The sequence below is a fragment of the Rutidosis leptorrhynchoides genome, chromosome 1, assembly GCF_046630445.1.
Source record: "Rutidosis leptorrhynchoides isolate AG116_Rl617_1_P2 chromosome 1, CSIRO_AGI_Rlap_v1, whole genome shotgun sequence".
Lineage (NCBI taxonomy): Eukaryota > Viridiplantae > Streptophyta > Magnoliopsida > Asterales > Asteraceae > Rutidosis > Rutidosis leptorrhynchoides.
This window is the reverse complement of record NC_092333.1, coordinates 598,793,143-598,815,995: the sequence shown is the minus strand read 5'-3', so window position 1 is coordinate 598,815,995 and position 22,853 is coordinate 598,793,143. Positions and strand designations below refer to the sequence as shown.

The 22,853-nt window shown below is 32.5% G+C and overlaps 1 protein-coding gene and 1 pseudogene across 1 annotated transcript; one reads left to right on the top strand and one right to left on the bottom strand.

The window, feature by feature from the left end:
• Nucleotides 1–3,831: 3,831 nt before the first annotated feature.
• On the top strand, nucleotides 3,832–5,558 carry LOC139847318 (heme oxygenase 1, chloroplastic-like). The gene is made up of 3 exons (XM_071836992.1): nucleotides 3,832–3,890; nucleotides 4,575–4,713; nucleotides 5,298–5,558. Exons 1-3 carry the CDS (start codon nucleotides 3,832–3,834, stop codon nucleotides 5,556–5,558), a joined length of 459 nt encoding a protein of 152 aa, XP_071693093.1.
• A 2,677-nt stretch (nucleotides 5,559–8,235) lies between these two features.
• LOC139883941 (uncharacterized) lies at nucleotides 8,236–9,507 on the bottom strand (annotated as a pseudogene).
• Between the last annotated feature and the right edge of the window lie 13,346 nt (nucleotides 9,508–22,853).

Sequence of the window (22,853 nt, the reverse complement as noted above, 5' to 3'; positions counted from 1 at the left end):
AAGAAACGTCTCGAAATTACAAGAGTACAAGATTCAAAACACAAAGTACAAGATATTAAATTGTACGCAAGGACGTTCGAAAATCCGGAACCGGGACCAGAGTCAACTCTTAACGCTCGACGCAACGGACTAAAAATTACAAGTTAACTATGTATATAAATATAATATAATATATAATTAATTATATTAATTATATATATATTATATTTATAAATAAAAACCGTCGGCAGAGAAAGACTCCAAAGGGACTGAGCTGTAAATTCATTCTCCGCGACTCGCGGAGTTTGAAGAGATTTTCACCGCGAGTCGCGGAGCCCCAAAATTCGACTTTTCCTATAAAAGCAACCGAATTCTGATCGCAATTCATCCATCTTTTTCTTCCTCATTCATACGTAAAATTTATATTTATATTTATAATTTATATTTTAATTTTAATTATAATTCTAATAATAAGGGTATGTTAGCGAATATTGTAAGGGTGTAAGTCGAAATTCTGTCCGTGTAACGCTACGCTATTTTTAATCATTGTAAGTTATGTTCAACCTTTTTACATTAATGTCTCGTAGCTAAGTTATTAGTATGCTTATTTAAAACGAAGTAATCATGATGTTGGGCTAATTAATAAAATTGGGTAATTGGGCTTTGTACCATAATTGGGGTTTGGACAAAAGAACGACACTTGTGGAAATTAGACTATGGGCTATTAATGGGCTTTATATTTGTTTAACTAAATGAAAGTTTGTTAATGTTAATATAAAGATTTACAATTGGGCGTCCCTATAAATTACCATATACACTCGATCGGACACGATGGGCGGGGTATTTATATGTACGAATAATCGTTCATTTAACCGAACACGGGAATGGATTAATAGCCACTAGAATAATTAAAACAGGGGTGAAATTACATTCAAGGGTAATTGGTGTAATTGTTAACAAAGTAGTAATACCTTGGTTTACACGCAGTTGATAACCTGGTGTATTCATTAAACAAAGTATTAAAACCTTGTTACAATTCGAATCCCCAATTAGTTGGAATATTTAACTTCGGGTATAAGGATAATTTGACGAGGACACTCGCACTTTATATTTATGACTGATGGACTGTTATGAACAAAACCAGACGGACATATTAAATAATCCAGGACAAAGGACAATTAACCCATGGGCATAAAACTAAAATCAACACGTCAAACATCATGATTACGGAAGTTTAAATAAGCATAATTCTTTTATTTCATATTTAATTTCCTTTATTTTATATTTAATTGCACTTCTAATTATCGCACTTTTATTTATTGTTATTTAATTGCACTTTTAATTATCGTCCTTTTTAATTATCGCAAGTTTATTTTATCGCACTTTTATTATTCGCAATTTCATTATCGTTATTTACTTTACGCTTTAATTTAAGTCTTGTATTTATTTTTAATATTTTACAGTTGGTTTTAACTGCGACTAAAGTTTTAAAATCGACAAACCGGTCATTAAACGGTAAAAACCCCCCTTTATAATAATAATATTACTTATATATATATTTGTATTTTTATAAAAGTAAACTAATATAGCGTTGAGCTTTGTTTAAAAAAGATTCCCTGTGGAACGAACCGGACTTACTAAAAACTACACTACTGTACGATTAGGTACACTGCCTATAAGTGTTGTAGCAAGGTTTAAGTATATCCATTCTATAAATAAATAAATATCTTGTGTAAAATTGTATTGTATTTAATAGTATTTTCCTAGTAAAATATAAACTATTTCGTATACCTTAGCTTTGACATCAAACACTATTTGCTACAGTAAACACTATTTGCTACAGTAACACTATTTGATTTCGACGAACTAGCAAACAAAAACAGGATAAAGGCGGCCATGCGATCGCATGGCAAAAACACTGAAAACTCATGCGATCGCATGAGGTACTGTAGCATGCCACATACTATAAAAGCTCGATCTGGTCTCCACTCTCCACATATTATTATTATTATTTATTATTATTATTATTATTATTATTATTATTATTATTATTATTATTATTATTATTATTATTATTATTATTATTATTAAGATTAATATTATTATTATTAATCTTATTATAATATTATTATTATTAGTAGTATATATACATAAAATACTACAACGAGGTTATGAGCGTGTCACCTTCAAAATGGGTTTTTGAGCAGGATAGAGCTAAGGAAATTATGGGTTATTGCCAAGGAGGTTATGGGTAATGTTCGAGGGTATATTTGTGAATCAAATCTAGTGTTTATCATCTCTGTTGCATCTACGTACTTTCCTACAATATTTAATCTCAATATTGATACGTAAGCACTCATATTTTATCTTTTATATATTAATTGTGTATCCATGTCTAGTGCTCGAGTATATATATTTATATATACGTGTATGCTAATTTTCATCTGAAACAGTTTATAATAGATCACGAATTAAATACATATATTACTGGTAAAAGGTATATGATATACATGTTTTTGGAAAGCTGGCGAAAAATCAATAACTTTTCATTTAGATATCGAATAGTTTTGATGAACGGATCAAAAGATATGGTCAACTGAATTATAATTGACATTAATTGGAATTGTTTTTTGAATCTGTAATTAATACTTAAACAACTTGTTTACGAGATTGATAAAATGGATTTTTGAATATTACCAACCGAGTAAATGAATCCTTATATAAGGTACGTCTCGTTTGTTGAACTATTGTCAAAATTGACTTTTTGAAACAACTTTGAATAACTTTTGTATGTCAATTTCGAGCATTAGGATTGTGATACACTATGACCTGACCTAGCTCGATAAACAATTATTGACCAACATATGTTCTCTAGGTTGAGATCTACGGTTATTTGGTAATCCGAGTTTCGATCACATTTTGGTGAACGACTTTATATTCGGCTAAGGTGAGTTTCATTGCTCCCTTTTTAATTGCTTTTGCAATCTATATTTTTGGGCTGAGAATACATGCAATTTATTTTAAACGCAATGGATACAAGTACATACTAAATTCTACACTGAGTTTGAACCGAAAATCCCTTAACTTTGATAACTAGTAGCTGCCACTACATAGGATATGGACTGGTGGGCGCGAATAACAGTATATGGATCCATAGGGCTTGACATCCCCGTCCGAGCTAGAGCACTAGCCTTTTAACGGACGTATGCTATTTGAGAAGCGTACACGTTGGTTTGCGTGTATTAGTAAGTTGATTATACAAAGGGTACAAATTATATATACGTTAAGTTTAGTTACCAGGGTGCTCAATTTCGTAGAATATTTTGATAAACGTTTCTGGATTGAACAACTGAAATCTTGTGATCCATCTTTATATACAGATTATGCGAAACATACAAACTATGAACTCACCAACCTTTGTGTTGACACTTGTTAGCATGTTTATTCTCAGGTTTCCTAAAAGTCTTCCGCTGTTTGCTTATATGTTAGACAAGCTATGTGCATAGAGTCATACAGGGCATATTTTTCAAGGAAACGTTGCATTCACCAAATCATCACCATGTATCTTATTTTGACTGCATTGTCAACGGAATTACTATTGTAAACTATTATTTACGGTGATTGTCTATATGTAGAAATCATCAGATGTCGAAAACCTTTGATTTAAATATTCATTTATGGTGTGCCTTTTCAAAAGAATGCAATGTTTACAAAACGTATCATATAGAGGTCAAATACCTCGCAATGAAATCGATGAATGACGTGTTCGTCCATATGGATTTGGAGCGATCGTCACATATATACACCCACATGTAAAATTACCAAAATGCCCTTCTTATTTTCCAATTTAAAATGAAATTCTGCACAAAATCCCGGCGTGGACCGCCGGTCCAAAGTGGACCGCCGGTCCAGTTTGCTCCTGTTTTGCCTTTGAACTAATGTTGGACCGCCGGGCCAATCTAGACCGCCGGTCCACCCAGCCTTTGGAAATTCGAGTGTTACAAGACACCTATCAAAACGATACATACAGAGGCGTCTTCGGACATAGGCAAGATGAATAATCGTCTAGGCCCAAAAATTTATAAGAGCCCAAATTTTTGAACATATATTATCTTTGCAAAATAGTTAAACAAATTAATTAAAAAAATAGACAAATAAATTTAATAAAAGATAGTAAGTTAATCAAATTACAAAATAACTGCTATTCAAAACTGTAAAATTTCATCGTCAATATAATTCATTACGAGATATTATGCGCTATCATTGATTTAGATAACCTGTTATTATAAATATCATTCATTACGAAATTTGTATTAAGAATTTTAACTTGTATAGGAGCTCATTTTTATTTTTTCCTATGGCCTTTAAATTGTTAAGACGATACAAACACCAAGCTGGAAGCCATGCAGCTAAACCTTTACCAAACCAAGACAATCGCTAAACAAAACCTAAAACAAACCATATTTGTTTTTATTGTAACATTTAAAATTCGATTCATTATGATTTATGATGATGATAATAACGCAATATTTGAAATATTAATTATAAATATAAGATTTTAATATTCTAACATAGTTTGTATGATTTATCTTCAGTATGACGTTTAGACTGATCCTAACTGAGCGTCACTTTTTCTCCGTTATCCCAGTTGGCAAGTTGTTTGATGCCCTTGACGCCCCTAACGCGGCGTCAAAATTTGACGCCCTGGGCGTCAGTCGAAAAGTTGACGGATCAGTAAAGCGGTGTCAAATATTTTTCAGCCAATCAGATTTCGCCACATATTTTTATACATTATAAATTAATAAATTATATACTCAACTACCAATAATATTTTACCACATCACCCATTCACAAATTTAACCCTCAAATTTGACACTCCCCTTTATTTAACTTCATCTCTTGACCTTGCCACATCACCAAAAAGTACATCACTTCACTTTAATATCACTGTCACGGTTAGAAACAGTCTTATAAAAGCAATCATTCACAACCCAAACCCAAGTAACCACATTCTATAATTTTATTTTTTATAGACTCTAGATGTGTCATCTTGAATAAAAAATTCAATTTTGCACTCAAAATAATGACTTCCACACCCCCTTATATCATAACCATATTTCGTCATAAAAAACTAGAATTGGATCAAACCTCTAACTTCTTATACAAGAATACTCATATCAAATTTTACTCCAAGATTGAATCTTTTTGTGTTTTACAGAATAACCATATCATTTTTTACTCAAAGATTGCGTACTTTAGTGTTTTACAAAATACCTATAGCAAAATTTACCCAAAGATTGTATCTTTTTGTGATTTAGTCCCGGAAAATGGCGGTGACCGCAATGGCAACGCAGGTGACAGTGAAACTGCATAGTAAAGATCAATCTAAAGAAGGCGAAAAAGAAACACAAGGAAAACCATGGCCTAAATGGGAACCAACTATTGATGGTTATTTGAAGTTCTTGGTGGATGGTAAACTGGTGAGTGATACTCTTGACAAGATTCTTGATCAGGCTGATTTCCCTGAATGTGAGTTATTAAATAGAAGATTAATAGATTTCAATATTTTGGTTAAATAGTTATTTCTTCCGAAAACATAAAAGAACTGGGATCTTCATATGTTTATTTATAACTCAACAACTTAGTTATCTCTCTCTCTATATATAGAGTTAAATAGAGTTTACTCGGGTAATTTGAAAGTCACATCGAATTACTTTTCTCACTTTAAAATCATATATTTTTTTCATCTTTAGTGCGCAGTAAGAGTTACAGTCAGCACATATTGTTGATATAAGTGGATGTAGTGTACTTTGGTGCATGACAGATTTGATTTTGAATTGAATCTCATAAGTACCGCCGTTGACCTAAAGTCAAACAATATGTTTCTAGTGTGATTCTAATGAGTAATTTATGCTCTAACCAGAACTGGAATAGAGATGAGAAAGACCATTGTCTTGAGGAAACTGAGATATCATTTAAATTCAGTGACGAGATTCTCCATTTGATCTTGGCATGATCATTGAAGAATATTGAAAAATCGTTGCTTTTGATGATCTGTGGTTGTAAAATGAGTACCTCTTGAAACCTTCAAAGGAATAATACAATGAATTTTCTTGTCATTTGCTCAAGTGGAAGCTGGCAAAATCAACAGCATTCATGTAGAATAGAAGATTCATGTAGAATAGAACTGATGCAATAGGAATGATGATGGCTGTTTCAAATTAAGAACAGAACTTTGGTTTTATCCTTCAAAGGAGCTAGTGAAACCACCCCTAAAACCGGCTCCACTGCAACCACCAACATAAATGTATGCAATACATATTGAGGAAGAATAATAGTTTTTGTTTAAATGATTTGAAATTTGAATATGTTTACACTGAAAAGAATTAGTTGAGAAAGAACATAGTTTTCCTCCTGAGGGGCGGTAGGACTGTAATGTTCGTCCCAAGAAATGATCGGGTGGGTGGGTTCCGACATTGCGTTCGGACCCGTGCCAGTGACTCCCAAGTCCTAACCGCCATAAAAAAAAAATCACATATATAGATGATTAGAGGAAAGCCCTTTTCCAGAGTAGTAATGACTAAACCCAGAATAAAGTAACACACGGGTAGTGCCCTAGCGTTATAGACTTGGTCTCTATGAGTGAAACACATAGAGGTCCCAGGTTTGAATCATAGGAGCAAAAAGATTATCCCTTTGTGACCACGGAGTTCACACGTGAAGACTATGGGCTACCCTCAAAGCGGGTGGTCGCCTTAGAGTATTCGGCTTGCAAAGCGGGACAGTTGACTTTTGAAAAATCTCCAAAAGTCAAATCATAATTTCTTTCCTAGAGGCTATAACTGAAAAGAAAGAGTAGCAGGAATATGCATACCATTTCCATCACAATCAGCACAAATACTACTATTGTCTTGGTTCTGCTCTTTGCGCTATCAGTAGGAAAAGCCATATAATGAAAATTCATGCGATGGAACAAATTAAGCTTAACAGAAAACTTAAAACATAACAGGGAGTTTCACCATATAAAAGTATATATAATGCCTCCCTAATAGAAATTATAACTAACCAACTCATCGATCTCTAAAAAATGTTTGTAAAGGTGGTAAAAATAAAAATAACTCTACTATGGTTCTCTTCTTAACAATTGGGGTACACGAGTACCCTATTGTTATTTGCTAATAGATACCTTGTCATACAAACAGTCCATTAACATTAACTTCCTGAAATTTTCTAGCTCCTACGTTTCTATAAGGTACGTTTTGAAGTATAAAGAAATACCCTGTGTCTTTGTTTGATCACCCTAGTATGATAGTGCTTGACCATTATACTCCAAAATTTGCCCATAATTTTCCCATCCAATATATTTTCAAGGTAAAAATCAAGTTAACTACAGTCTACATACAGTCAATGAAAATATAGCATATAAGCGACAAACATATAACTATGATGATGATTACAAGTACGCAATATATTAGGTAACAAGGAACAATGAAAAACTATATAACTAAAGTTTGCAAATTGAACTAAAAACAAGAATATAATGTTAGTAATTGAGCATAATTTAAGAAGAATGTGAATATACTTCGACTCAAAATAAGTCTCACCTTAGCTTCCAACTCTTAAAACCTCTCAAATGTCATAATTGTATTAGTCACCCAGATCACCTTTGAAACGTACAAATATACATATGAAAAAGTTAGGAGTCTTAAAATGAAAAATAATCAGAAACATTATGCTATATCAGTTAGGAGAGCTGATAATTTTACCAAAGAACAAATAATGAACGATATCTTTTTACTATATCGAATACACAAGTGTTGAGCATATTTGGAGGCCCCAAAAATTTAATATTTCACACCACTTGCAACTTTGGCCTAATCAGAGTTATAACAGGCTGTCTTTGTCTTCTTAGAAAAAAATAGTAGTTACTTAACTGATCGTCTATTTAGTACAATGAGCATCTGTACCTTATCGCACACAATTGAAACGTACAAATATACATATAAAAAAGTTAGGAGTCTTAAAATGAAAAATAATCAGAAACATTATGCTATATCAGTTAGGAGAGCTGATAATTTTACCAAAGAACAAATAATGAACGATATCTTTTTACCATATCGAATACACAAGTGTTGAGCATATTTGGAGGCCCCAAAAATTTAATATTTCACACCACTTGCAACTTTGGCCTAATCAGAGTTATAACAGGCTGTCTTTGTCTTCTTAGAAAAAAATAGTAGTTACTTAACTGATCGTCTATTTAGTACAATGAGCATCTGTACCTTATCGCACACAATTAGTGTACCCAAGGCCATGAAGGTATTCCCTAATTTCCTTTGAACTGCTATTGCTAGCTTGCAGAAGTTTTTCATCTTCCTCATAGAACAAATATGGAGCTTCACCTTTTTTTTTCTTCTAGATAATAACTTTTTCTCTCCTTACAAAACGGATATTCCCAACCCTGAACATCTATTTTCACAAGCTAAACGGTCCCGTTATCTGGAATCACTTTATCAAGAGGAATCGATCTTAAAAGCCAGTTTCGCACCAGTCGCTGACACTGCACTGTTATCTAGCCGTCCAACCAACTATAACAAATGCAAACATTTATAATTTTTAAAAATATATATCATTTAGATCAGAAAATATAGAACATGCGAGCAGCGAGTATTTAGATCACTGATTTATATCAAATCACACATACCCAGAAAGATTCATACATAAATTAACAATCTTTTTACACTAAAGTTGCAAAATTTCAAATTTCTATATATACTGCCAGCAACAAACTAACCTTATGACATGTAATAGTTCCAACATGATCAGAAATAGCAGCTTCAAAAACATTCACCAAATCATCAACTCTATAAATCCCATTACAAATACTCTGCAAATTCTCAAAAACCAGTTCAAACGAAAAAATTCGAAACCCCATAACTGCAGCTGCAAATGTAGCCATTCCAACATTAGCTCCCACATCAACAAATATACCCATTTTGCCCTCACTCTTCATCTTCTCCAAAATCTCCTGAACTGTAACAGAAATATCAGGTCTCCTAAATAACTTGCCTCTCAGGATCCGAACAATATTCTTGTGGGGTTTGTCGGGTAATGACCCGAAATCAGATAATGAATAAAGAAATGGGTATTTGACGCCTTCAACTTGGTTTGCAATAATTGGGTGGGGTTGAGGTTATTTGTAGCAATCAAATGGTTGTATTAATGAACTGGTGAACTTAATCGGAGTTTTAAAATTAGGGTTAGGGTTTGATGAATTGGTAGTGAGGTAGAAGCAAGAGAGGATTATGAAGGAAGTGGAGAAGAGAAGAAAGATGGTTTTGGGAGTGGTAATTTTAATGGCTTTATCTTTTTTCCAAGCATTTGCCATTGAAAATTGGGCGATTTTTAATTGAGTAATTAGGGTTCGTTTGATATTTGAATTTTGGGGAGACGGAGGGAGTGAGGGACTAATCTTAACGCTGCATTGTCGAGTTTTTTTTGACCATACATAACAGGGCTGTGCCAGATCCCATCCGTTAGTTGAGCTGGCAAAAACTGACGAAAACTGACGCCGGGCGTCAATTATAGGACCGACGGAAAAATATCACTGCTGATGTGTCGTGATTTCATTGGTTGACCATACCTAGCCGTTTTCAAACGGCTATATAACTGTTGAGGTTTTTTATTATTATTATTTTTTTTTAAAAAAAACTTTATTACTTTTAGAGAAAATTGCGCGGATAGCCCCTGTGGTTTGTACCACCCAGCTATGATAGACATACTTGTGGATTTGAGGGGGGATAGTCATTATGCTTGAATTCTTGTGCAAGGATAGCCCTAGTTACGGTTTCTGTTTGCTTCTCCCGTTAACCCATTACCACGTGATCTCCACGTGAGGGTAATTTGGTCTTTATTTGTTTCCCTCCCTCTGTATCCCCACCAACTCACCCACTTTTTCATTTATTCCCAATAAATTAAAGACTTCCCTCATTTTCAATCTACTGGTTCGAGTTCTTCATCCCCAAATCTTAAAAAAGTAACCAAGATGAATTCTTGTGATTGTGGTCGACCTTTGATTGAACAGATAGCATGGACAGAGGGTAACGCTGTTCGTCGATTCGTTTCTTGTCAGGTAAACAATTTGTGAGTATAACCCTAATTTATCCATTATTTAATTGAATAATTGATTCGTTTTTTTTTTTTTTTTTTTTGTGTGTTTTTGGTACTTAGATTCGCAATTGTGGGTTTTTTTGAATGGATTGACCCACCAACCCCTGTTCATCTACTGGCTATAATTCGTGGATTGTTAAGATCAAAAAATGCAGCAGAGGCGAAGGCTAAAGAGCTTGAACATAAATTGTGGAGATATCAGTTGATGACAATGGTCTTGTCGATGGTAGTTGGTTATCTTGTATTTTTTTAAGTAGTATGAAGTATGAAGTAGAGCAGCAGATGTAATTTTGTTCTTTTTTTTGACATCTCTGTATTTGGTGAACAACTCATGTAATATGATGGATTATGTTTTATCTTTTATTGAATTGGGTTTATTTACTTTTAGTTTTAACCATCCAAATAACAATTAGTATAAGTTATACATGAAACACAAGTTTTAACCATCCAAAAGTATTCATGAAACACAAGTTATATAGTAATATCCATTGAAACACAAAAACAGTTACAAACACAAGTTATAAAGACATTACAAGTCATACAAACACAAGTTATAAAGACATTAATAAAGTCATACATTACAAACCAAAGTTTACATCAAACAGAAGTTTTAACCATCCAAAAGACATTACAAGTCATACATAAAACACAAGTCCTACATCCAAAACACAACACAAGTCCTACATCCAAAACACAAAACATGAAACTTAAACACTTAAACTCTTGACTTCTTGGTACCACTTGCAACATTGGTATCCTTATTCCTTTTCTTGCTACCTGCACCATTTTTGCTGCCACTTGCACCATCATTGCCACTTTTACCTGCTGTACATGTCCTCTTGTTATGACCATCCCCTCTACAGTTACCACAAGTCAAGGTCTTTCCCAATCTTGACAACTTTCCATTCTTCACCATGCTGTCATTCTCATCCATACCTTTCCTCCTGTTTTTCTTTGGCCTTCCTGCACATGCTACTCTAATTGGTGGTAACAGAGTGGTTTGCCCAGTTGCTTTCTCCCATAAAGCACTTCCATTAACTGCCTTGATTGTTGATTGGTAGGTTTTTTTCCAGGTTTCCAACCAATACACTGGATGAACCCATTGCTCAGGCACTTGAGTGTTTTCACTATGTAAAGCCATGTTATTCAGGGCTGCAACAGCATGTTTACATGGCATGCCAGTCAGTTCCCATTTCCTGCATGCACATGTTTTTGCACCTAAGTCTACAGCACACTGATCATTATGAGGTCCAGATACTTGATATTGATCATCTCCACCCCAAATAACAGTATATTGTGAAGCAGCTTCTTTGATAGTTTCAAACAATTTGGTTGCAGTTGGGGTTAGATGTCCATCAGCCTTTGAAAGTTTAACTTTAACAACTGCAATTCTTCTCATCAAATACTCCCTCACATACTCTAAGGTAGTTATTATTGGTTTGTCCCTAGCCTCTAATAAACATTTATTCAATACCTCACACATATTGTTAAGTAACACATCAGACAAAGCTCTCCCTGTGAAGACACATCAAACATATGATATAACTAATAATCAAGACAAGTACCAGTAATAATGATATAACTAATATGATATAACTAAGAGAATAGAAAAGTACCAGTAAAATGACTCCTAGCCCAATGTTTTGGTTGAATGTCTGCCAAGTATTTCCAACAAGCTGCATTCAGTCCTTTCATTTCAAGCATGGCTTTCTCAAACTGAGGCACAGTAGTTGCACTTGCACACTTCCATAACTGTTTTTTGCATACCAGCCCACCCCATTTCTTCTTCATGTTCTCATGTATATGTCTTAGACAGAACCTATGTTCAGCACATGGAAAAACTTTTTCTACTGCATGAATTAATCCCTAAATACATAAAATAAAACTATATAAGAACATTAAGTTGATAAATGTGATAAAGTAAGAACTAAAAAAATCTTGAATAAAGTCATACCTTCTGTCTATCACTCATAAAGGTGAAATTTGATGTTCTGTCCATCTCCAAATCATCTCTCAAGCAATCAAGAAACCGGCACCAAGCATTGTAATTTTCTTGCTCCACCATAGCATATGCAAGTGGATAGATTCCATTGTTTGAATCAATCCCCACAGCTGTCAAGAGTTGACCATGAGCAGGTGCCTTCATAAATGCACCATCTACACCAATTAAATCTCTGCCTAATTCCTTAAAACCTTGTTTCAAACCCCCTAGACAAATATATATTCTCTTGAACTGGACAGCTTCTGCATTAGGATCTTGATTACCTGTTAAAACCCTAACTGTTGTGTTTGGATTACTTCTCTGTAATTTCTTAATATAATCCCTTAAGTGTAGATACTGATCCATGTAATCCCCTTGAAGTTTTATCTGTGCCTCTCTTAAAGCTCTATATGCCTTGTATCTAGAAACATTCAAGTTGAAATTAGCCTCAGATTGTGCTTTAACAGCCTTAGTGGGTAGATTAGGGTTTGAGGTTAACTGGTGAATGATCTTTGAGGAAAGAAACTTATATGTGCAATTCTTGTTAGATCTGGTCTTCAAACATTTGTGTTTATCATTCAAGGTTTTGACCTCAAATGTCTGTGTTTTTGGATTAATGGAGATCTGAACCACCCATGGACATTTAAGATTTTTGAGTCTTGCTTTTCTTCTCTCTAACTTGGTACCCACTGCCTTTATTTTCTCTTTCTTATCACCCACTTTGATTCCTTTTCTTGGATTCTTCTCACTTGTATTTACTTTTTTGGTGGTTCCCACATTTATGTCTTTTTCTGTTTCACCAACCCCTTTATCTTGTTGCTCAACATTATTAGCACCACAAAAATCCTTTTTCACAAACTTTGGCAGCATTCCCTCACAACCTCCTCTTATCCTATCTTTCTCATTTCTTATTAAAATAAGAGCTCTCCTTGTTTCTACAGCATGCAATTTAAAGTACTCTTTTGCATCTTGAGCAGTTGCAAATTCCTGCCCAACATAGAAACTAGTACTTTGTAATTCACTATCTTCTTCCTCTTGCAGCCTCAACTCCCTCAATTTTTGTTTCCTTTCCCTTTCCAAATCATCATCATTTTCATCATCACTTTCAAATTGTTCAAGATCCAACACATCCAAGTCAACATCTTCATCATCATCTGTGAGATGAAGGTCTTTGTTTTGAGCACCATTATCCATAAACTCAACATCCTTATCTACACTACAGTGAAAATTCCTCATGTCAACTTCATGATCACTAATATCATTCTCCTCATCAACCAAAAAATCAGGGTCGTCCCCAATTTGATCATCAACTCCTTCAGTTTCATCATCTACTACCTCACTATTTTGAGTGATCACATGTTCATTCACAGGTTCATTCACATGTTCATTCACAGGATCATTCACAGGTTCATTCACAGGTTCATTTATAGGGTAATCTAAAAAAAAGTTGCTTTGAAACCCTAGGATTTGAACAGCTAGCTCCCTGATTGAATTTTGTAACCTTAGGTACCTCATCCCCTTCATCCTGAATTTCCTCTAAAATGAACGGGTTTTTGGGTGGGCTTATAAAGTCGTTTACATGTGGTTCATCATGTTCAGCGTATACAGCTATGTACCTGTTTTCAGACACATATCTAGACATAATACGAACATCATCATCACAACCTAGAGGTTCTAATCCATTATCTAAAGAAAAACCAGGTTTCTGAAAGTGATAAATTATGAAACCCCAACCATCGTAACCTAACGTCTCTATCACATCATTCAAATCATGAACTGAAAACATATCAATGTCTATAGCATCAATATGGGTTACCCGTCCATTTTTGTAGATTCTGCCAGGAGCATCTGTAAAAACTCCTCCGTGATGCAACTCGATTGTGAAGTAAGTGTCATACAAACCTGCAATTGAGATAAATAGGCATTAATAACTGAATAAAAAAATGCAATTGAGATTAATGCTTACATTGCTGTGATACTTACCATATAGCATTCGCAAATCACTGTCATCGTATTCAACATCATTATCTCGTATATGTATCCCATCATTGTTCATCTTGCAAGTCGATTAATTAGGGTTTTTTTAGTATCGCATCAGTGATGAATTGAAAGAGGGAAAAAGGGGAAATGCAAGTGCAATTATAATAAATTGGGAATAAATGAAAAAGTGGGTGAGTTGGTGGGGATACAGAGGGAGGGAAACAAATAAAGACCAAATTACCCTCACGTGGATATCACGTGGTAATGGGTTAACGGGAGAAGCAAACAGAAACCGTAACTAGGGCTATCCTTGCACAAGAATTCAAGCATATTGACTATCCCCCCTCAAATCCACAAGTATGTCTATACTAGCTGGGTGGTACAAACCACATGGGCTATCCGCGCAATTTTCTCTTACTTTTATTTATAAATACACTATCACATCTCATTTTTACAAACCAACACGTCATTTTCCATTATTTTTTTATACATTATAATCTTAATATTTATATAATTATAGCATCGTATCTACTTGGTTCCGATTCCGATTTAGAGAATGTTAGTATTATTCAACTTATTCAAGAATTAGATGAAGAGTCTGAAGTCGAGTTAGAGGTTACATTTCGAGAAATCGTGAGGACGTCGCGCAACGATTGTTGAATGATTACTTTTGTACACACCATATTTTTCGCCCAAGAAATTTAAAAGGCATTTCGTATGCGAATATAATTATTCCTCCGAATAACGCAGAGTATAACTACTTTTTCTACTAATTCTATTCCCAAGCATTTTAGTTTTTTTATGAAAAGTGGTGATGCTACCGGTAGGTAGTCGTTTACTACTTTTACAAAAATGTACTTCAGCTATACGCCAATTGGCGTATGGAATCAGCGCTGATATGTTCGATGAATTTTACAAATGATTGAGCAAACATCAAAGATATGTGTAGAAAACTTTTGTAAGTGTTTCATCGATTTATATAAAAGTCAATACATGAGATCTCCCACTGCACATGATGTTGCACGATTATATTGTGTACACGAGGAGAAACATGGGTTCAAGGGTATGCTTGGGAGTATCGATTGCATGCATTGGGGGTGGAAGAATTGTCTCGTTGCTTTGAAAGGATAATACACTAGGGTGGCAGGTTTCAACAATGATATAAATGTTTTCAATCAGCCCCTATTTTTGATAAACTAAAGAACGGAACAGCTCCATCCGCACCATTTTAGGTAAATGGTCATCAATACACCAAAGGTTATTAACTTGCCGACGGTATATATCCCGATTGGGCGACACTTATCAAAGAAATGTCGTGTCCCACATATGAGCCAAGGATTAAGTTCACAACATTTTAAGCTAGTGCCCAAAAGGACATCGAAAAGGCATTTTGTCACATCCCCAAATATGGCAAGGGGTATTTGTGACATTCATATCATAACACAGTTGTATAACGAGAATGACTATATATGAGACGTTTTGAAATAAACCTTTATTAATAAAACAGCAGAAGCATTAAGAGTGTTTACATCAAATCCAAAATGAAATAGTAATAGTTTTAAAATGCAAAGTAAATGTAATGAAATGAAGACTTCATGCAGCAGCATTCAATTCATCAAGTAGCAGTCATAGCAATCATCTTATTCGTCACCTGAGACAAAATATGCTTAAAGTGTCAACCAAAAAGGTTGAGTGAAGTTCATAGGTTTATATAATATGCATTAGACCACAAGATTTAGTTTAAAGTTGATTGATACCAAATATATCAATCTAAAAGTATTGCTGCAGTTTGTAATATCGCGACTAAATGAAAGTTACCCCTTGACACCTTGTACTGTCAGTGTCGTTGAATCATTATTATGTAACCAAAGACCAGAGGTCAAATGGTTAGAGACGTTACTATCAATATGCCTACTCACAATAATTAAGTTTGCGTTTCAAAGTGGCAATTAACGATATTACGGTGAGGATTTAGCATGGCAAAGCATGACAGCATAATAACAGTTGAGTACTTGTGTCTAAACGTAAAACAGTTATAAAGCAAGCATGTGTCTCACCCCAAAAGTTGTAAATTAGCTAAGAAATAGTAAAAAGTTGAAATATCCCGTTCATATCGATTATAAACGTTCCATATTAATTGATTTCGTTGCGAGGTTTTGACCTCTATATGAGACGTTTTTCAAAGACTGCATTCGATTTTTAAAACAAACCATAACCTTTAAAATATTACGACGATTATCAAATAATGATAATCTAAAATATAGTGTTTTCACACGACCATTACATAATGATTTACAATAATATTACACAACAATATATATGTCTTCGAATGCAGTTTTTAAACAATGTTATACAAGCATGCTGACTCCAACTCTTGTCCATAAATTAGCATGCAACAGCGAAAGCTCTTAATAATCACCTGAGAATAAACATGCTTTAAACGTCAACAAAAATGTTGGTGAGTTATAGGTTTAACCTATATATCAAATTGTAATAATAGACCACAAGATTTCATCTTTCAATAACATGCAATCTGCATAAAAATCATTCATATGGTTGAACACCTGGCAACCGACATTAACAAATGCATCTAGAATATCCCCATATATAAATATCGAAGTACTAAAGCAGTTCAAATTCTCTGACTGGGGCGTGTCAAAGCCCATAGATCTATCTTTAGGATTCACGTCAATTGGTGGCAATTATAATAAACACCAATTCTTAGGCTACCAAGTTCAACAAGGGCGATATCCGGTATAACGATTCAACATAGAATGTAGTTTCAATACTTGTGTCTATTTTGTAAATCATTTTCAAAACTGCATGTATTCTCATCCCAAAAATATTATATAGTAAAAATGAGACTATAACTCACTTTCACAGATTTTCACTTCGTCGGAAAATAAGACTTGGCCACGGGTCGATTCACGAACCTATAACAAATATGTACATATATATCAAAGTATGATCAAAATACATTCACAACATTTTTATTACGTTTTAACAATTTAAGTTTATTAAGTCAGCAGTCCTCGTTAGTAACCTACAACTAGTTGTCCACAGTTAGATGTACAGAAATAAATCAATATATATATATATATATATATATATATATATTATCTCGAATCAATCCACGACCCAGTGTCTACAAGTCTCAGACTCGATCACAACTTAAAGTATATATATTATTTTGGAATCAACCTCAACCCAGTATAGCTAACTCAAACATTACTGCATATAGAGTGTCTATGGTTGTTCCAAATAATATATATAGATGGGTCGATATGATATGTCAAAACATTGTATACGTGTCTATTGTATCCCAAGATTACATAATATATGTTAGAATACATGTATAATACAATATAAGTTGGTTAAGTTATGATTTGTATAGATTTGTTACAAATTTCACGTAGCTACAACAAGCAAAATTATCCAATCTTGTTTTACCCATAACTTCTTCGTTTTAAATACGTTTTGAGTGATTCAAGTTGCTATGGTTTCATATTGAACTTAAGTTTATGAATCTAAACAGAAAAAGTATAAGTTTATAGTCGAAAATACAGGTTACAAGTCGTTTTTGTAAAGGTAGTCATTTCAGTCGAAAGAACGACGTCTAGATGACCATTTTGGAAAACATACTTTCACTTTGAGTTTAACCATGATATTTGGATATAGTTTCATGTTCATAATAAAAATAATTTTCCCAGAATAATAGCTTTTAAATCAAAGTTTATCATAGTTTTTAATTATCCAAACCAAAACAGCCCCCGGTTTTACTACGACGGCGTATATCCGGTTTTACGGTGTTCTTCGTGTTTCCAGGTTTTAAATCATTAAGTTAGCATATCATATAGATATAGAACATGTGTTTAGTTGATTTTAAAAGTTAAGTTAGAAGGATTAACTTTGTTTGCGAACAAGTTTAGAATATACTAAACTATGTTCTAGTGATTACAAGTTTAAATCTTCGAATAAGATAGTTATATATATATGAATCGAATGATGTTATGAACATCATTACTACCTCAAGTTTAGTAGGTAAACCTACTGGAAGTGACAAAAAATGATCTAGCTTCAAAGGATCTTGGATGGCTTGAAAGTTCTTGAAGTAGGATCATGACACAAAAACAAGTTCAAGTAAGATTTTTACTCGAATTAAGATAGTTTATAGTTATAGAAATCGAATCAAAGTTTGAATATGAATATTACCTTGAATAAGAAAGATAACCTACTGTAAATAACAAAGGTTTCTTGATCTTAGATGATTACTTGGAATGGATAAGAAAGCTTGAAAGTAAACTAGTAAACTTGAAAGGATTTTTGAAGTGTTCTTGAAGTGTTCTTCCTATGATGATTATAGCTTGATTCTTGAAGTAATTTTTGATGAAGATGATGATTAGTTTATTGGAAAAATTCGTTCACAAGTGTGTGTAGGTGTTGAGAGAGAATTGGAAGTGAAATGGATTGATTGGTGAGTGGTGAATGATGAGTGGTGAGTGGGGTTAAAAGGAGTTCTAGTTAGTTGACTAGTTCATGGTAGAAGTTAAATTTGATTAGTCATGCATAACATAATCAAGAGTGGAATCCCATGCTAGTTCCTATTGGTATATACTCATAGTAAGTACGTCTAGAAGCTGTGTATAATACAGATACGAATACTGAACGACTACGAGTAGAATTGTTGATGAAAATGAATGGAAATGTAATTGTAAGCATTTTTGCTAAGTAGAATTACTTTGATATGTGTCTTGAAGTCTTTCAAAAGTGTACTAATACATCATAATACACTACATGTATATTCATTTTAACTGAGTCGTTAAGTCATCGTTAGTCGTTACATGTAAGTGTTGTTTTTAAAAGCTTTAAGTTAACGATCTCATTTAATGTTGTTGAAAGCTTTAAATCAAATTTTAACACATTTTTAATAAAGCGATATTAACCCAAACAAAAAAAATTTCGAGCTGACCTGGCAGCTCGATCCCAGCCAGGGGCTCTGCCCCTTAGACCCCGCCAGGGGTTGCCACCCCTTGGACCCCGCTATCAGGGGCGCTGCCCCCGAACCCCCGTCATAATCAAGATAAGTTCAAACAAGTGTGCACTCCACACTTTCCCAAACTTGTTCGATATTTATCAAGGTTATTTTGGTTAACAAATTAATCCCATTACACTTAAATCATATTGGTGACACAAATCACCAGCAATGAATATATCATAATATGATACATATGTATTTAGTAAGGCGTTGCTATAACGATAATCGTTATATATATTGTTTCGAGTTTCATAATTCAATAGTCTCATTTTATGTATATAACTCATTGTTAATATACCTAGTGAGATACTTATTTTTCATAATATCATGTTAGCTATATACATATCCATATATATATCATCATATAGTTTTTACAAGTTTTAACGTTCGTGAATCGCCGGTCAACTTGGGTGGTCAATTGTCTACATGAAACCTATTTCAATTAATCAAGTCTTAACAAGTTTGATTGCTTAACATGTTGGAAATATTTAATCATGTAAATATCAACTTCATTTAATATATATAAACATGAAAAATTTCAGGTCACTACAAAAGTGGGGCTATGAAAATCACCTCAAATAGCAGTTGAAGTATTCCACGAAAGAGACGTAAGTAAAGGAAGTAAGTGACCGAGATATCAACCTAGAGGTATAACGTGTGGTCGGTAAATGTCTAACAGACAAAGAGTATGGTTATTAATATAATGAATTATATTAATAGTGACCGTCCAAAATAGGAAGGTTTCAATTTATGGAAAGTTTATAAACACGTAATCAGATAAACTTTCGATTAACAACTTCCAATTTGTAATGGCCTATTCAGGTCTAGGGGCTTGAGCTATAGGATCCTTTAAATCGGAAAATCCAAACCCTTTCATCCTAGAGTTTCGTAGACGCCACCCGTCAAGAAAGTTCAATGATCAAAAATAAATCTAATACGTTTATTTGTTTGTGAAAATATTTACTCCCCAATATTATACGAAAGTATAATATTAATCGTATATTAGAAATCGCGCGTATAGAAATACGACACTTTAAATAATTTACTTATATAATAAGTATATTATATAAGTTTGAATATATACATTAATTTGTCTTAAAATTAATCTTATATTAAAAGTGTTATAAGTTTAATTAGATAGGAAATTAAATATACATGATTAGGTAAGTATTCAATTAGGTTTTATATTATTATTTACTAATAACAATGTTTGATTAAGTATTGATTAATTCTTATATTATATATGTATTATATATGTTGATGTTTAAAAATAAATTATACTAATACATGCTAATTTGATAATTAATTCATTAAATATTATAATAATAATTTTTATAAACTTAGTTAATTATACAAAGCAGTAGGATAATTAATAAAATAATTTTATCATGTTTTTGTATTTATTTCCCATTTTTCTATATATATATATATATATATATATATATATATATATATATATATATATATATATATATATATATATATATGTATATATATATATATGTATATGTATATATGTATGTATATATATATATATATATATATATATATATATATATATATATATCCTTGGTTTATATTAATCAAAGTTAATTAGGTAATAAATATCAAATCGACCTAAATTATAATTTTATATTTTTTTTACAGGTTCTATAATCTGTAAAAATGTTATAAAAATTATTAAATCAAATTTTATACTTAAATATTATTTATTTAATATTTTCCAATCATTTATCCATTCAAATCAGCCTATAATTAGATAAATAGGATAAATAAATTTAAAATTAATTTTTATAATTTTTACAGTAACTATACATCCTAATGGTCATATAAAATTTTTATAAAAACAGATTTAATACATTTTTATATTTATTTTTTATTTTCTTTATTATTTCTCTCAGTTTAGAATAAAACAAAAGTAAATTCTATTTAAATTTTATATCGACCCATATATTTATTTTTATAATTTTCGCAGCCTTATACTAGTGTAATATTCTCATAAAAAATTTTATAATTATTTTTATTTCTGTTTAATATTTTATTACAAATTTACATTGTTTTCATATTTATTCAATATATAATTCGTAATTAATTATATATAATACTTAAAAAGTTTAAAAAAATACTTTTGATCAGTATTATATCATACAAAGGCTAGGAAACCTATAAAAATATTTTGTTTAATTTTTATCTAATTATTATATATGTGCTTCGTATATACATATATATATATATATTCTTAAATTCATTTTTAAATTTATATTAAATATAAATTCAAATTATTATTTCATAAAAATACTTTTATAATATCCAGTAAAATATAATACTAATTATAACATGTTAACATAATTAATTTCGAATTTTATAAAGAATATACAATAAATATAAATATAATCGACCAAAAAAAAATAGAAAGTACCTCAAATTTTCTTCAAGGTTTTGAGAGAATAACTTAAGTTTTTGTTTTTGACAAGAAAAAATGAATGAAGAGCCATGTATTTATAGGTAAAAATGGTTGGTGAAAAGAAAAAAAATAAAATAAAATAAAGATGCCAATTTTGACAAATAAAGAAAACATGTTAAAAATGTTTTAATAAGTTTTTGTCTTTGAAAATATTTAGTCAAAATTCATGGGCTCATTATTTAATAAAAAAAATCTTTTTTTATAAGCTAAAAATATAAATAATGATTAAAATAACTTATCATTTAATTAATAATTATGTTACATATAGTTTTATATATAATACACATTAATATTAATATTAACTAAAGTTATTTTATATAATTAGTATAAACTTTAGTTAACAAAACGTGTCGACTAAAAATAAATATTTAATCTACGTCGAATTTAATCATACATTACGTATGGATAACAACTCTTGGGGCAAATTAGTCAATTCAAGTATGGAAATGAGAGAGTTGTTATAGTACCTCCCCGTTAAAGAAAACTTCGTCCCGAAGTTTCAAGTAGACTTCTCGGATGCATCGGCGGTTGAGAAGAGGTAGGGATATTTCCTGTTTCATTTGGTCTTCACGTTCCTAGGTATACTCGGGGCCACGCCGTGAATTCCAATGGATCTTAACAATGGGAATGTTGCTTTGTTTCAAGCGTTTAATCTCTCGATCCATAACTTCTATAGGTTCTTCGATGAAGTGCATTTTATCATCAATGTGGAGATCATCCAAAAGAATAACAAGTTTGTCATCAGCAAGACACCTTTTCAGGTTCGGGATGTGAAATACGTCGTGTACGCTGCTAAGTTCAGCAGGTAGTTCTAATCGATAAGCCACGGGTCCGATCCTTTCAGTAATCTTGAAAGGTCGAACAAAACGCAGACTTAGTTTGCTTCGTTTACCAAAACGAACAACGCCTTTCCAAGGGGATACTTTCAACATGACTTTATCACCAACTTGGAATTTCAAATCTTTTCGACGTTTATCAGCATAGCTCTTCTGTCGGCTGTGAGCAGTTTCTAATCATTTCTTAATCTGAACGATCTTTTCGATTGTCTAGTGTATGATTTCAGGACCGGTTAACTGTCTGTCCTCTAATTCATTCCAGCACAGAGTGGATCTACATTTTCGTCCGTATAAGGCCTCAAAAGGTGTAGCCTTAATACTTGAGTGGTAACTGTTATTGTAAGAGAATTCAGCCAAAGGCAAATGTCTATCCCAGTCTTTTCCGAAGTCGATAACACAAGCGCGTAG